The following is a 15,850-nucleotide window of genomic DNA, read 5'->3' as shown; positions in this document are numbered from 1 at the left end:
GCAATTTTCTTTTTTAATTTTATTTGAGACAGGGTTCTCTGCGTAGCCTTGGCTGTCCTGGGCTCACTTTATAGATCAGGCTGGCCTTTAACTCAGAGATCCACCTGCCTCAGCCTCCCAGACTGCTAGGAATCCAGGCATGCACCACTGAGCCTGGTTTTGCAAGCAATTAATTAAAGCAAGCTTTTTTTATCCGTGCCTCCCCCTAAGGTGAGGTTCAAGAGGTCAGCATTGCATGTGAGAAAAACAGTGTTTTTATAGCTCAGGGACAGGGGCTTTCCAAATGGGAGATTTGGTGGGCAGAATAGGTGGGGTTAGAGGAGCAGAACATAAGTCTACCAAGTTGGGTCTAACGACCTTCTGAAACAAAGACATGGTTGCAAGGTGATTATGACAACAGGTAGTCATAACTAGGAAGCCCTAAGAGCCTTTTTGAAACAAAGGTGGTAGTGTTGCAAGATGATTTTTAACCTTTTGAAACAAAGACATGTTTGCCGTTCCTGGAATAGGCAGTACAGAACCATTTGTAGTTAAGGTTACAGATGGGGCATTGGCCAACCCTCCAGATATAGAGGTTTAATCATAAACAGGAATGAACTTAGTTTATCATTACTGTGAGATAGCTTTTAAGTCTAAGGTGAAGGTAGGCTAGCCCATCAGTATGTTAAGGCTTTGCCTTAACACTGTGTGTGTTACAGTGTCCTACAATATAAGACAAGATACAAGAGAATAAAATTCTTTGAACGTCAGGTATAGAAGACCATTTTGCAGGTAGCTGTCGGGTTTACATTTTTAAATTAACTTGATGTATTCATTTGTATATGTATATATATACATATATATATATATATATATTTTTTTTTTCACTATGCTGTGAATCTAATCAAGGGCTGACTGCACACCAACCCCAGCCCTCAAGCTTATCTTTCTAAAGCACTCTCAGATTGTTTCCCATTAAGAAGTCTTACAGTGTTATAGATTCAAGAGACTTTCCCATGATCCCCTTTCTTCCCTCTCCGTTTCTCTTTCATCCTCTTCTAAAAACTAACAAGCAAACAAACAAAAAATTATCCCCCAGTCGGATTCCTCTTCCTCAATCAAAATCCACCATCACTTCTTGAGTGCCACATTCCTTCTTGTTCTTTGTTCTTGCTGTTTTTTTTTTTCCTGCTTTTGCTGTTTTTATTTTAGTTAACACTTTTTCCTCCATTTATCTACATTATACCTTATGTTCTAGGCCGAGTCAGAACAGATATAGGTATTATTTACCCCTTTGTATTATACTTACATCATATCCCATGGTTGTCAAATTTTGTGTTGTTGATGACCTCGCCTGTTGCTCTACTCCTAAACTAAACTGGAACTCTAACTGCCTCATCTACCGTCTCCTACAGCCACCCTGGCCAACCACAGTTAGCTCTGTTCCTTTCCTCCTTTTTCTGCTCCCACTGATGTTCTTAACTGAGTTGTGAAATGCACGCTCCTAAAACTTAAGCTAGTTCATATCACTTCTCTGTTCAAAACCCTCCAGTCACATCCTATACTGCTCTGAGGGGAACCAAGCTTTTTCAGATGGCCTGACGATGCTCATAGGCCTGCTTTTCCAGGCCACCCTGTCTTCACACACACTCATGTTACCTCTGTGCCCTGGTATCCCCCTACTATCCTGTCTTTTTCCCAGACTGGTCACTGCCTCTGTCTCACTGACTACCTTGATGTTCTCCAATGATACAAAACCCAATCCAATCCCAGGACCTTGGCATATGTGCTCCTTTTTCCCAGAAAGCCTCTTTTCAGGAAATCATGGCATGGTCCTTTCTATGAGTCTCTAGTCAATGTCTTCACAATAAGATCATAACTGATGAGCCTAAGTTACTGTCTGTCCCTCCAAACTAGAATGTAGATTTTGGAGGGGAGAGTTTCATGTGTATATAGTTCATGCATACTCTAGAAATTGACATATAATAAAGTTATTGGGTGCTGAATGAAAACAGAACCTTGAGAATATGCCCACACCCTTCCTTCTCTCAGTACTTCATGCTCCAACAAAAGCAAATGCTCCATAACAGCTTCAAGAACATTAAAATAGCCATAGTTTAATATTAGCCATGGCAATTGGAGCAGAAAGTTCCATTACAGAGAAGAGAGATCCCTGCACCCACTGAAGAAATGTTTCATGCATAATAGCTGCCATGTTAAATTACGCAGCTGTCCCAGGGAACTGAGACCCAGCACCAAGGCACATTTTGAGAGAGCAAATGGTTTTTGCCACCCTAACCTTCCAAGGTATAGAGTATAGCTAGTGTTTGGAGCAATTTTTTTTTTTATTCTGTCATTCAAAGACAGTAAAGTGATGAAAGGAGATCTTAGTATTGAAGTCAAACAGACCTAGGTTCAAATTTTGGCACATTGCATGTCCTTGATCAGCTTTATTCTTTGCGTCTGCGATTGCTTGTCTGTGAATGGTTTTTTAATGCTTTTCCCTAGATGTTATTCCACAACTTGAATGAGCAAAGACATATAAAGCATATATATTAGTAACTGTCTCTTGAACATTGGATCTAACAGGTAAACAATTATATATTATGCTATTACCAAAACAAGAAGCAATAGTCAGATATCTAGGAAGAAAGCTTTGCCTCTGGGGTTCGGCCCACCAAGAAGCCCCACAGCACTATGTAAGCCCATCCACAGCATGTAAGGAAGCTGCACAGCCCTCTGAGAACACCGGCCCTGGCACCTACTAGTTTTTCTGTAGCTTACTCATTTTGTCATTTGAAGCAGTTCCTATTTGTCTATTTTGATTTTCAGTTTTCTTTACCTTCTTTCATCTTTCCAAGAATAATGCTAGATGAGTGACGCTAAAGACCCATACAGAGTCTTTATACAGAAAAATCTTCATATTGAAAAAAATTTCAGGGAACCAACAAAAGACAGGGTAACAAGTTCACCTAGCGAAACAGTGCAATTATTGGTTTTTAGGTGGAAGGTGTGGTTATTGGAAGATAGAGGACATAGACACAGTAAGCTTTGGAATCATGGCTACCAAGATGAGAAAAGTATTTTGTATAGACCACAGAAGTATGTTTTACATATTATTCACTTGAGATTAACTTTTAACTCCTTAGGAAGCCAAAGCTGTAGCTGAAGAAACACGAGCTCTGAGAAGCCGGATTCATCTTGCTGAAGCTGCCCAGAGGCAGGCGCATGGCATGGAAATGGACTATGAAGAGGCGATCCGTCTGCTAGAGGCTGAAATCTCAGAGCTAAAGGCTCAGCTTGCTGATTACTCTGACCAAAATAAAGTAAGCAAACAGCCCTCTCTAGTTGCCATGGTTTCCTTGCCACTGTCATGTATCCTGTTTTCATTTTCTTTTCATCTGCACGTCTAAACTAGGTCAGTGTTCGTCTTCTATTATTCAATGATAGGATGTTGTGTCGTGAAGAGGGTGGCATGGAAGTTGTGGGCCTGCCTTTATCCAAAGAGCTTTGGGATGGAAAAGCACAGGCCCCAAATTAATTGGGTCATTGGTCAACATTGTTCCATTCAGCTGTTCAGGCCTGGAACTATTTAACATTTAATTGATGGCACGGTTTTTCTCTTTCTGTTTCTGAGCTTGCTAATTTGTTTTGCGGAGGTGGAAGGAGGAGATTAAAGGGATGAGTTTTGCTCTTTGATTAGAGAACACAGAGCAGTATACAAGTTAATGAAATTTTACACAAGACCTGTGATGACTAATGAGAAGAAACCAAAGTTGAATTTGTTTTGTTTGATTCCTTTCAATGTAAAGAATATGAAAATGGGCTCCCCTAAAAGGGCTTTTGGTTGCAATAAAAGATACTGAGTACCTTGAGGAAGCAAGCTGGACATCTCTGTACACGGCCACAGTGTACCTACTATCTTTAGTCCTTACTGGCCTTCAAAAACTATGGTGGGCGTGTGTGTGTGTATGTGTATATTATATCACTGAAGATATAAACTAGAATAAATTGAAGCAGATATTTCATAGTTTTGTAGAAATTCCTCAATTACAAGTAATGGGTATTGATTTCTCTAACCCATTCAGCTTTTAAGAGAATAAAAAACAAATCTGAGCTGTTGATGAATTTGTAAGCACGTAAAGTCGTATGCTCTTTAACATACCAAATGAAAATGGAGCTAGTGTTCAAACAGCAAAATTTAACAGAAAATACGAGATTTTCTTTGCTCACCTCTGAAGAGTCCCCACCATTTTGCAGATCTCTGCTCATCTAAAGCAGCTCCACAGAAGGCTGGAGCCCCACCCGCTGCTGATGAGGCCCTGCAAGGAGCACAGAGCACTTGAGAAAGGTGCACCACTTAGGAGTGCCAGCTGCAGACAGTTGTTTATCTGTGTCCATTTCAGGTGTGGCTCTGCCATGTAACCTTAACCTAATTATGAAAATACTTTAGAAATTACCAAGATATCAAAAACACTTTTAATAAAATAATTAGGTACTTTTAGAGGAAAAGTTGCCAGTGTCTAGTAGTTTAAATGTTTTTTGGTTTGTTTGTTTGTTTGTTTGTTTGTTTGTTTGTTTTATGTGTGTGTGTGTGTATGTGTGGTGTTGGAGGTTAAAGAAGGACCTTATACATGTTAGACTGTATTGTAGAACTACTCTTTAGCTGTGTACTCTCAAGTTTAAGAGATTTGCGTAAAATTACCTACTGTTTTTGTTTTGTTTTTTTGCGTCATTAAATATTTTTAAATGTTTCATGTGATGGGGTCTTTGGAGGAGTGAGGGCATGTGGCCCAATGTGTATGTGGAATTCAGAGGACAATATTTTCTAGTCCACTAACCTTGACGTGGGGTCCTGGGACAAAACTGAGACCTCCAGGTTTGTGCAGCAAGCACCATTACCCACTGAGCCATCTCTGCAGTCCCCAGTGCGGTGTTCTGTTGTGTAAAGCTTAGGTTATTCCATTTCCTCTGCTCTAGTCAGAAATATTTTGGTCCTAAGTTGCCCTGGTAATATAATTAATTCAGATTCTCCCTCTTTGTAGTCTTATGGGGATCTCATTTTATCTTTTTAATAAGAACCTACACTCTCTCTCAGAAATCAATCTTTTTCATTTTTCTGAAAGAAAAGATATTAAACATAAGCATCTCAATGTTCAGTATTTTCCATTTTCAATACTAGTAGAGAAGAAAACCTTTCAACGGTGTGTAAAATTGCTTAGGGTCTGTTAACCTAGATACTACAAAACAAAGATTCAAATACTTGATTGTCTGTCTGTCTCTTTCTTTCTGTAATTGTGGAGGGTTTCGTGTGTGTGAGTACATGTGCATCTTGTGCACTTGTATGTGGAGGGCAGAAGTCAACCTCAAGGGTCATTCCTGGAGAGCAACCATCTTTTGGTGACAGGAGGAGATGAGTGTTCCCAGAGACTGTCTCTGGGAACAGCAGCACCAGAGGTCCTCCTCCTTTCACTTCTCCAGAGATGATATGGCAATGGGCCACTCCACCTGGCTTTTGACATGAGTGCTGGGGATGGAGCTTGTGTCCTCCGGTATACTACAAGCACTTTACCAGCTGAACTGTCTCCAGACACCTAAATATTTATTTAGATACAGATTTTTTTTTCTACCATAATGCTTTTATTTATTGTTATAAGTTTCCCTTAAATTATCAATATATCTTCCAATTTACATTTGGGTTTTAGAAAATGTATCTGAAGCATAAGAAATAAAACATTATTGGGGCTGGAGAGATAACTCAGTAGTTAAGATAACATGCTGCTTTTACAGAAAACCCAAGTCTGTTCCTACCACCCAGAGTGAATAGCTCACAACCTGTAACTCCAGCTGTGTGGGACCTGGTGCCCTTTTCTGACTTCCATGGACAACCACACCCACATTTACACTACACAAAGGCATGCTTGCAAACATGTAAATAAAAAATATTTTGAAAAGACTAAAACAAAACATCACTAATTCCTGTGAAGAATAACAATATCCCTCTTCAGATTGCATCCACTGTCCTTGACCTCAGAGTTTACTGCTTTCTTGGATTTAGTGCTTAATTTTTTTTTTTTTATATTTGTACTGTTTGTATATCTGCTCCCTGTTTAGCTTTGTCTGCTTGCCAGGTTAATTTGTAGGTAGTTGGTATCTTTTTCATCTTTATTCTTCACTGAGTGAATTACCACCATGCAGTTATTCCTTCTGTATTTGATGGGCAGTCTTATTATTTCTGCATTATTCTACTGCAAATCATGTTCCTGAGAACATTCTGATACATATAAATTTCTCCACATGTATAACTGCTACTATAAGAAGTAGAATTGCCAGATTGGGTGATAATTGTATGTTCAAATTTATAAGTAAATGCCTAATTATGACTGAAAGTATTTTTAACTAATTTGTACTGCCATGAAGAATGGACAAAAATTACCATTCACCTCTTGCTGTTCCTTGGCTTTCTTTTACTTTGAATTTTTACCCATCTGGTTGGTATAATAATTGCTATGCCAGTATAGTTTAATTTCAATTTCCCTAGTTACTAATGACTGACATAGTGGTGTGCTGGGAACCATAGGCACTGGCTCATGAGAACTTTCCTCTTCTCAATGCTATGTTCACTGATGGATGCTAAAAGCTTGAAATCAACTATGATGGGGTCATTTGCATCCTCAGATGCTGTAAGCCTGCAATTTGCTCTTCCCTGCTTGAGATAACCAGTTGAGCATATGTTTCTACATTCAATAGTCATTTACTTTTTTCACTGAAGTGGGTTTTTGTATCTTTCACTTATTTTTCCATCGGATCATTTGTTTTTTTGCTTAGAGGCACCTAGTGATTTTCCTGATTACTAATTATAGTAACTTATATATTATAAAAAAACTACTCTCTCAAACTTGTGGCCTGCCTTTTCTACTTGATAATGAAATAGAAAAGAGCTCTTAATTTTCATGCAAACTTACTGTCTTGGTGACCTTTCTATTATTGTGGTAAGACACCATGACCAAGACAATTTAAAGAAAGAAGAGCTTGTTTGAGGCTTATAGTTTCAGAGTTTTGGAGTCCATGACCATTATAGCAGGCAGCATGGCAGCAGTACCTGAGATCTTACGTGTTGACTGACAAACATCAGACTGAGCTTACATCTTGATTGGCAAGCATTAGACAGCTAGAAAGCTAACTGGGAATATACTGAGCTTTTGAAGCCTCAATGCCTGCCCCAGTAACACACCTCTGCCAACAAGGCCACACCTCCTAATCCTTCCCAAACAGTTCACCGAGTACAGATTAACCCTTCAAATATATAAGCCTATGGGAGCCATTCTTATTCAGACCACTACACTTACCAGTTTTCCTTCCATGTCTTTTCAAAAGTCATTTGATCTTGAAAGATATAAAGATTTTTATTTATATTTGCTTCTAAAAGTTTTAAAATTTTGATATTTTACCATCTCATTGTTTCATTATTCCAAATGAATAATGACTTAAAAATCTCATTTTTTAATTCACCTGGAAGTAATGTCTGCTCTATATCAACATTCCATATGAATGTGGCTCTGCATTCCTTTCATTGGCTCGTATTACAGCAAACTGCAGACAACACAGTTTGTTCTTACTATGTCTTTTATGATAGTCTGATCATACTGTCTACTATTTTTCTCCAAAAGTGTGTTAGCTACGTGGCCGTCTTCTTATATATTCTGTATACTCCTTATCAATACCACCAAAAAAAAAAAAAAAAAAGGATTTAAATTTTTACTGTGTGATCATTGAACATATAGATTAACTTGGGTAGAATTTTCTGCCCTTTTTACGAATAATAGCACAGAGCATAGAAAGGTTTTGTCAGTGGCTAAAGAATCAGGTTTATAGGATCATAACCCTGCAAAATTTGCTGATGTTTGTTTCATGGCTCAGTGTGTACTAGGTCCTTAAAAATGGTCAAAATGGGCTTGAAAAGCTGTCTGTCACATCAGGTGCTGTTTCATGTAGGTAAAAAGTCGAGACTATCAAGGGTCCAGTTTCTCTCTGTTCATAGTAATATATTTGTGTTCTTAAACTATCAGTTCATCAGAGAAATACATTAATATATCTCATGATTTTCTTTCTTTAGTGTCATTTACATGTTTTGAAACAGTGCTTTTAGATACATTAAAGCTTAGAATTAAACAACTATCTTTTATGAAAATGTTAGGATTCTTCCATCTGCAAATTTTTTCCTTACATGTGTTTTCTGTTGATAGTAAAATAGTTACATACTTTTTTTTTTATATTTACCTACATATTTTTAAAAGTTCATTCACTTTCAACTTTCAGTTTCTGTTTATTTCAGTTATGTCTGTGGCTTACATAAAGCTGGATCTTTTCTCCGGCCTCCACTTATTAGTTGTTCAGCTGTAATTAGAAATAACTTTCCATTTGTATCCTTTCCCTTACTAAAGCACCTGACTCATCTTTGTCTTCTTACTTTTAATTGTAGCTATCCATGTGTTCAAGTTATTTTCCTGGAGTTTTGTATTAATCCACATTTGTTCTGTGGCCTCTCTGCCCAACTATATATACTTCCCTTTGCTGATTTCAAAATTATATACTATCTCCAATATTTATATGGTGACAAATGTGTCTTTAGGATTGACTCAGATTACTTAGATGATCCCAAGTTTGTTTGCAACGTGCAGAACATTGTAATCAGGAGCCAGTTGGACATCCCCCTCTCTGCGTCTGGCTTGATCAGTGTGGGTGCCTCTTTGATCTGATGCATGTTGGCCTTGACATTCACAATGTTATCTTACGCCTTTGTGGCCGCCTCAGCAGTCCTGGTAACCTGATGCTGGCATAGTGGTCAAGCCTGTTTCTCACAGAGGTCTCTTGTGAAGGATATCTAGGCCTCCACAGCGACCTGGTCTTGGGCTGTGGAAGAGGTGGCTGAAGCTATCGAGTAAAGATCTGCTTCTTTGCATGGTGTATCTTCCAGCACACCTGTACTTTGGCTGCAGCTTCAGCAGGAGTTTCACTCACGTTCAGCACTATTTCTGCAAAAAGCGTGTTATAAAGCTCCATGTAGTTGCTGGGACTCAAAACTGAGTCCGCTGTTAACTACTGAACCTTCTCACAAGCTCCTGCGTCTCTAATTTTATCCTATCCTGTTTGACATTCTGTATTAACCTGTTAGGAAATGAATCGATCACTTCCCCCATGTACATGTTAAAAGTACTTTGAACATGAGCCTGATCATCTCTCCCTCTTTAATTTCTGTTGCTGGTAGCACTTTAATTTTGTCTTGATTGTCACTTTTGGAGGTTGTTTAATGTGGTCCAAATTCGTCTGGGTGGACCTTGGATTTATACCTTCTGTTCGTAATTCCTTATTATAGCTCAAACTTTCTTGCTTCCTGAAACAATTGTTTCAAATTCATTAAGTGAAGATCTGTTGACAATAAACTCTCCATTTTGTTTCTCTGAAAAACACCTTGATTCAACTTTTAAAATATATTTAAATACATTTTGAGTACTGTGTTACTACATAATTTTGTTCATTGTTTTTATTTCATGCTGTCAGGTAGGCTATTAGTCATTTACAATGTGCTTTCTTCTATATGATTTTAGGATCTCTTTGACAGTCAGTGTTTTAACCCTCATGAGTCATTTGTTGATCTGATCTATTATATTTTATGCTGTTTGGGATTCATCAAACTTTCTAAGATGAGGATCATTGTCTTGCCATGTCTGGAAAGTCCTAAACTGTCATCCTCTGATTGTCATTTCAAGTTCTTTCCCCATCCCCTCTCTCTTTCTTTCTCTCTCTCTCTCTCTCCCTCCCTCCCCTTCCCTTTCCTTTCCCTTCCCTTCCTCCTCTTCCTCTCCTTCCCTCTCCCCACCTCTCTCTCCAAGGTCTCACTATGTATGCCAGCCTAGCCTTGAATTCATACAAATCCCTTTGCCTCTCCCTCCCAAGTGTGGGATTAAAGGCATGCACAACATTGCCCACCTTTAAGAAAATTTATTTATTTACTTATTTTAAGTGCATGAGATTTTGCCTGTATGTATGTGTACCATATTTGTGCCTGTGCCTGCTAAAGCCAGAAAAGGGAGTCAGATCCCTAAGACTTTGAGATACAGCCAGTTGTGAGCTCCCTTGTATATCTGGGTACTGGACCCTGGTCCTCTGTAAGAACAGCAAGTGATCTTAAACAAGGAGACATCTTTTCAGTCCCCATGCCATTTCCCTTTGTTTTTTTTTTTTTTTGTTGTTGTTGTTGTTGTTGTTGTTGTTGTTTTCTGGTGTTTCAAGATATTAACCTGTGTTTTCTTACCTCTCCTCCATTCATATTTCAAATTTTACCTTTGTGTTCAATTCTCAGAACCTTTACAACTTCTGTTTTTCAGTTTTTCCATTTTCTTTTTTGGTCTATGAAATTGGATATTATTTGTTATATTCTAACTTCATAATGATTATACTTTTAAATTTTGACTTTATATCATTAGTTCTATTTTGAGTTTCTGGTCCTGTTGTATTTTCACTTTTTTTTTTTTTTTAGAACATGCTAAACATAGTTACTTTATGCTTAATACCCGATTAATGTATATACTCTTTTAGATGTGATCAGTATCTGGTTGTCAATTCACAAAACCTATTTCTTCATGTTTAGTGGTTTGTTGTTTTGTTTTGTTTTTTTTAACTTTGTATTCTTTTGACACACAATTATGCCCATTCTATGATATCTCAATTTAGAAAATAGCTTCCAGAGAAGTTTTAATTGTGCTTCTCTTAACCTAGAGTCAACTTAAGTAATAATTTCAGGTTATGGATTTTCATGTCATCTAAATAATATAAATTTAGGCCCCAAATTTCCTTCTGATTCTCTAGCAGTCATTGTTTGAGCATTACTGGTTAGGGACTTAGAGTTAGCAATTACTCAGCGCAGACTTTTTTACTGAGCAGAGTCAAAATCAGAATACCTTTTCTATGAAAATTGTTTCACTCATTTTCCCATCACAATTCTACATGGAGGTGTGTCTGATGAAACCCACAGTGTGGACCTCCAGGATCAGGATGCGCCTCAGAGCAAGCAATGCTTCAGGATTCTATTTTCATCTCACTTCTCTGGGCACTGCTGCTGCCCTTCATAGAATAATTCTACCTCTCCCATTGTTAATAGACCAACCTTACTTGGATTTTATCATATAGGCATGTGTATATGTGCATATGTGTGTATATATTCAGCATTTGGACTATGCTACCCATGAAGGGCTTTCTGTGAGCCTGTGTTAAAACGAGCTGTTTTCTTTTTTTAATCTAGTCTGAATGTAAGACACTGTAAAAATCATATACAGACTATGTCACAGAACTGAAGGTATCTGTCTGTAAATTAACTTTTAAATATTTAATTAGTTACATTGCCCCTCTTCTCAAAATCAAACCTACTTGTCGAGAGAGAGACAGCAAAGTAGCATCAGGTATTAGTTCAGGAAAACTAAAACTTGGAAAAAGTTGTTGAAAACTGAAGAAATGGAGACAGTGTTGCTTTTGCCATCTTTGCTCAGGAAAGCATCCAGGACCTGAGAAAGAGGGTCACAGTTCTTGACTGCCAGTTGAGAAAATCAGAAATGGCTCGGAAAACTTTTAAGGCATCTACTGAACGGCTCCTTCATTTTGTAGAGGTAAGTTTCCTCTGACAGTTGGCCCTCTGTCTCCATGAATTCCACAGCAATGAGGGCAGCCTTGAGCAGGTCCAGGAACAAAAACTCCAGGGAGCTCCACAAACCCCACGCAGCACTGTGTTGAAGCTTTGCAAATGAAGTGATGTGTAGACCACCCTGCCAGAGTCGCCACCGTCTCTCTCCAAGACTCTCTAGAATGTCATTCACCCCATTCCTCATTTGCATGCTATGTGCTCAGGCCTGAGGCGCTTGTTTCTGTACTGAGCAAGTATAGAAACATACCTGTCATTATTTTGAATATGATAGACTACAAAACTATTTACATTAAAGCTGTAGTGTATTATTTGAGTCGTCTCTACATGATTTCATATATATATGTGTGTGTGTATATATACATATATAACATACACGTTCCTACTAAACGATTTGAGCATCTGAGGATTTTGATAGACCCAGGGATCCTGACACTTATGCCCTGTACATGTTGAGGAATAACTAAATTACATTGTTTCTAAGATATGTTACCAAGCCTGAAGACGTAGGGTTGTAGTCCCAGCTCCTTGGGTTCCCATGGCTGGAAGAGAGCAAATTCAAGGCCTCTTTGGAGTACTAAGTTAGTCTAAAGCCACCCTAGGTAACTTAAAATGAGACCCTGTCCCAAAATAAAAAGTTGAAAGGAGGGTTGGAACTATACTTATATGGTAGAATGCTACAGTAGCATATATGAAGTCCTAAGCTCAATCCCTAGTACTGAAAGAGAAGAGGGAGGAAGAGGGAATAAGTTCTGTCACAGAAAAGTGTTGTAGTATTTGGTGACTTAAAAAAAAAAAAATCTCTTGCAAAAGAGCAATTCTTACTGATATCAGATATAGATTTACTTTGGTAAATGAAAAGAATGATTAACATCATATAGATTGTTAGTAATAAATATATATAATAAAAATGTGCTGTCTTTTAATGAATACTTTCCTAAGAATCCTGACACCATATAAACATAACTTGGCCACTATGCTCTCGTGAAGGGCTAGAGGGATGGCTTGCCTTAGCAGTTAGGAGTGCTCGCCTCTCTTATGAAGCATCTGAATTCGGTTCCCAGCATCCATGTCGGGTGCCTCACAGCCACTGTAACTCTGGTTCCCAAGAATGCACATCCTCTTCTAGCTTCTGCAGGCATCTGCATGCATGTGCACGATGCACACACGCATGCACACACACAAATTGAATACATATATTCTAAATAAATAAATATCTTGTAATTATTTCTAAATAGAATTACATGTTAATATAATAGACTGCCCCACCATAATAGGAACATCTGCCTAGTCGATGAAGGAGGAAATTATAAAAATTAATCAAGGGAAGGTTTTTCTTAAGTGATCAAACTTACAAATCTCCTTCACCATCTTGTCTGTTCTAGGCTATTCAAGAAGTGCTTTTGGATAGTTCTGCTCCTTTATTAAATTTAAGGTAAGAATGCTTTACTTTCTGCAGAGTGTGAATACAGTTCTTCATGTAATAATTGTAGCCAAAATACTAGAGTAGTTTTAGAATGCTACATGATTCCCATTGGATGTCCCCGCCCTCTTTTTTTTAACTTTTTGGAAGTAAGTGCAAGAACATACTGTTAAGGTTCTGTCTTTTTAAAAGAAAGTGTTACAGCCATTGTAACTTTGTGCTCTAAAACTGAAGAAGCACACGCTGTCCGTATGTGGATAAAATGCCGATGGCAGATGCTGAAGATCATCCTCAGCCTGGCAGATGCATTACGTCCAATAGGATTTTGCAAAACATAGTCACGCAATCATCTTCTTTCATCTTCATCATTCAGTAGATATATATAAAAGCATGTTTGTAGACTACACCTTAGTGTATTTTATTCACAATATGCTGCTGACTTCAGGGTTCCTCCTTGGAGCTACAAACATACAAATAAGGTTTATTTGTCTCAAGCCACAGCTTTCTGTTCATTTTGACACATGATTAAGGACATATACAGAAGAAGGATTCCTTCTGATGTATGTTCAAAGTAGTTATTTCCTTAAGACGGCAATAATTCATATTGTGCCCATATCTACCAGCACCAACTTCAGAAGCAGATACTGTTATTACTGGAGAAAGAACAGTTCAGTAAAGGAAATGAGCCACACATAGTGGCTCGGCATTTGGGAGGTGAGACAGAAGAATCTCTATTGAATTCAGCATCAACCACGGAGGCCACAGTGAAACTCTTTAAAAAAGAAAGAAAGAAATAGTGTCAACATAGCTGGGGTTTTTTTCAAATTTAGAATAATATAACTTTCACATTCATTTTAATATTTAATTTCTCATTATGAAAAAAATCTGGCTTTTTTTTCTTGTTGCCCATGCTACTTACAATAAATTGCTGTGACTCTTATGAATATTGTTTCAGTAAGGATTTTAAATGTTCAGTAACCACAGTCCTCTTTTACATGTTAAGTGCACCCCACACTCTTAAGTCTCATTTTGGCCTTTACTAATTCAAAATTTTGTTATCAAATATCAAGTTTAAAAATAGTTAAAAGCCAGTCCTTACCCTGAAACATTTCCTAGGGGGGAAAGGCCTCTTACAAAAAGCTATAATAAGCAACTTCTGCTGTGCCTTAAATGTTAAATACCACTACAGTCGTGTTCACTCTTCTTAATATACTGCTTCTAAGCCAAGCGTGGTAACACACACTTTTAACCCCAGCACTCAGGGAGGCAGAGGCAGGTGGACTGTTGTAAGTTTGAGGCTAGCCTAGTCTACAAAGTGAGTCTGGTATAGCCAAGGCTACGTAGAGAAACCCTGTGTCATAAAACCAAACCAAACAAAAAAATTTATATATATATTCTATATGGATGTCGTCCTTGGTCATCCAACATGAAGGAAAGGCTATGCATTTGAATCAGAGAATTCTCAAGTTTATCCTTGTGAGCTAATGCCATAATGTTTAAAAAGATGGGTTGTAAATAATGATTTTTTTCAATAAATTCATCTGTCTTGTTCAAGTAAAAGCTTTAGTGTAATTTTTAAGGAACATGTTAGATGTTAAGATATATATATCTTATATATTTATATATATAAGATATATATATATAAATCATAATGCATTTATTTTAGGTGGCACCCTAGTTAAACTTTGGGACCCAAAATAAAACAAAAAGTAATTAATATGAGAAAGAGATTTACAAGGAAGAAGGGGGATTGGCAGGGTTGGAGGAAAGTAAGAGGGATGGGAGAATATAACCAAAATGTAATATGTAATATATATATATATATATATATATATATATATATATATGAAATTTCAGTGAAGAAAACATATTAATAAAAAATAAAGCAAAATATCACAGTAGAAATATTGATATAAAGCCTTGAGGAACAGCAAACAGGAGAATTTAAAAGATAATTTCTTAAGTAATATAAATATAAGAGATGTATGTATATTTAATATTACTGTAAGCAATATAAAACTTCTGTTTAATAAACTATGTTTATATGTTTAATCTGAAATTTTACAAAATGAAATAAAAAGACCAACAATTTAGGATGTCAGCTATCCTTCATTTCTTTCTTTGTTATATATAAAGTCAAAGTATTTCTTAAAATAGTTCCATTTAACTGTATAATAAACAAGTGAAAGTACCCTTCTATGTGATTGCGTTCTCGTATAGCTTTGTGAATGTAATGTTCCCTGAGAAGAAGCATTTTTGTGCAAACACAATGGATACAAATTCAGGTTTAGCAAAGATGGTGTCACTTCTGTGCAGTTCCCTCAAGGCCGTTTCATTGTTCACACAGCGAAAGAAGAGCTGTGCTCTCCTCGCAGACTTCGCTTCCACTGCTGGGAAGAAATGGACGGCGCAGCCTCCCAGCAGCCCTGCTCCTGGAATCCAGGGAGCTCATTAGATCTGTTCACGCCATTCTTGATATGGACTGTAAGTCACCTTTTTTTTTTTTTGGCACCTTTTTGATAATTTATTAAAACAGAAAAAAACATAGTTCTGATAGTTTTTCATTCCATGGAATCTATTTGTCTGCAATAAAATCTATAGCTAATTATTAAAGATATTAACACGTCAATTGTGGAAAAGAATATTTGCTTTCTTTAAAGTACTCAAGATAGTGTCTAACTGAAGACAGCTAATTAATACATGTCTTTATGTCTATTTCCTTCAAAAGTATCTTTGACATTAGAAAATAAATA

General features: G+C 37.3%; 1 protein-coding gene across 1 annotated transcript in view; it reads left to right on the top strand.

The window, feature by feature from the left end:
- The window catches only part of Stxbp4 (syntaxin binding protein 4), a 144,024-nt gene that overhangs the window by 72,929 nt on the left and 55,245 nt on the right, over positions 1–15,850 (top strand). Inside the window, exons 14-17 of the mRNA XM_055620476.1 lie at positions 3,129–3,305; positions 11,526–11,642; positions 13,060–13,109; positions 15,445–15,581. Of these exons, the coding sequence (XP_055476451.1) occupies positions 3,129–3,305; positions 11,526–11,642; positions 13,060–13,109; positions 15,445–15,581 (481 nt within the window). The remainder of the gene's footprint in view (positions 1–3,128; positions 3,306–11,525; positions 11,643–13,059; positions 13,110–15,444; positions 15,582–15,850) is intronic.

This window comes from Psammomys obesus, unplaced genomic scaffold, assembly GCF_907164565.1.
Source record: "Psammomys obesus unplaced genomic scaffold, mPsaObe1.curated_primary_1811, whole genome shotgun sequence".
NCBI classification, from domain to species: Eukaryota; Metazoa; Chordata; class Mammalia; order Rodentia; family Muridae; genus Psammomys; species Psammomys obesus.
Note: the sequence above shows the minus strand (reverse complement) of the source record. Positions and strands in the feature narration are given on the sequence as shown.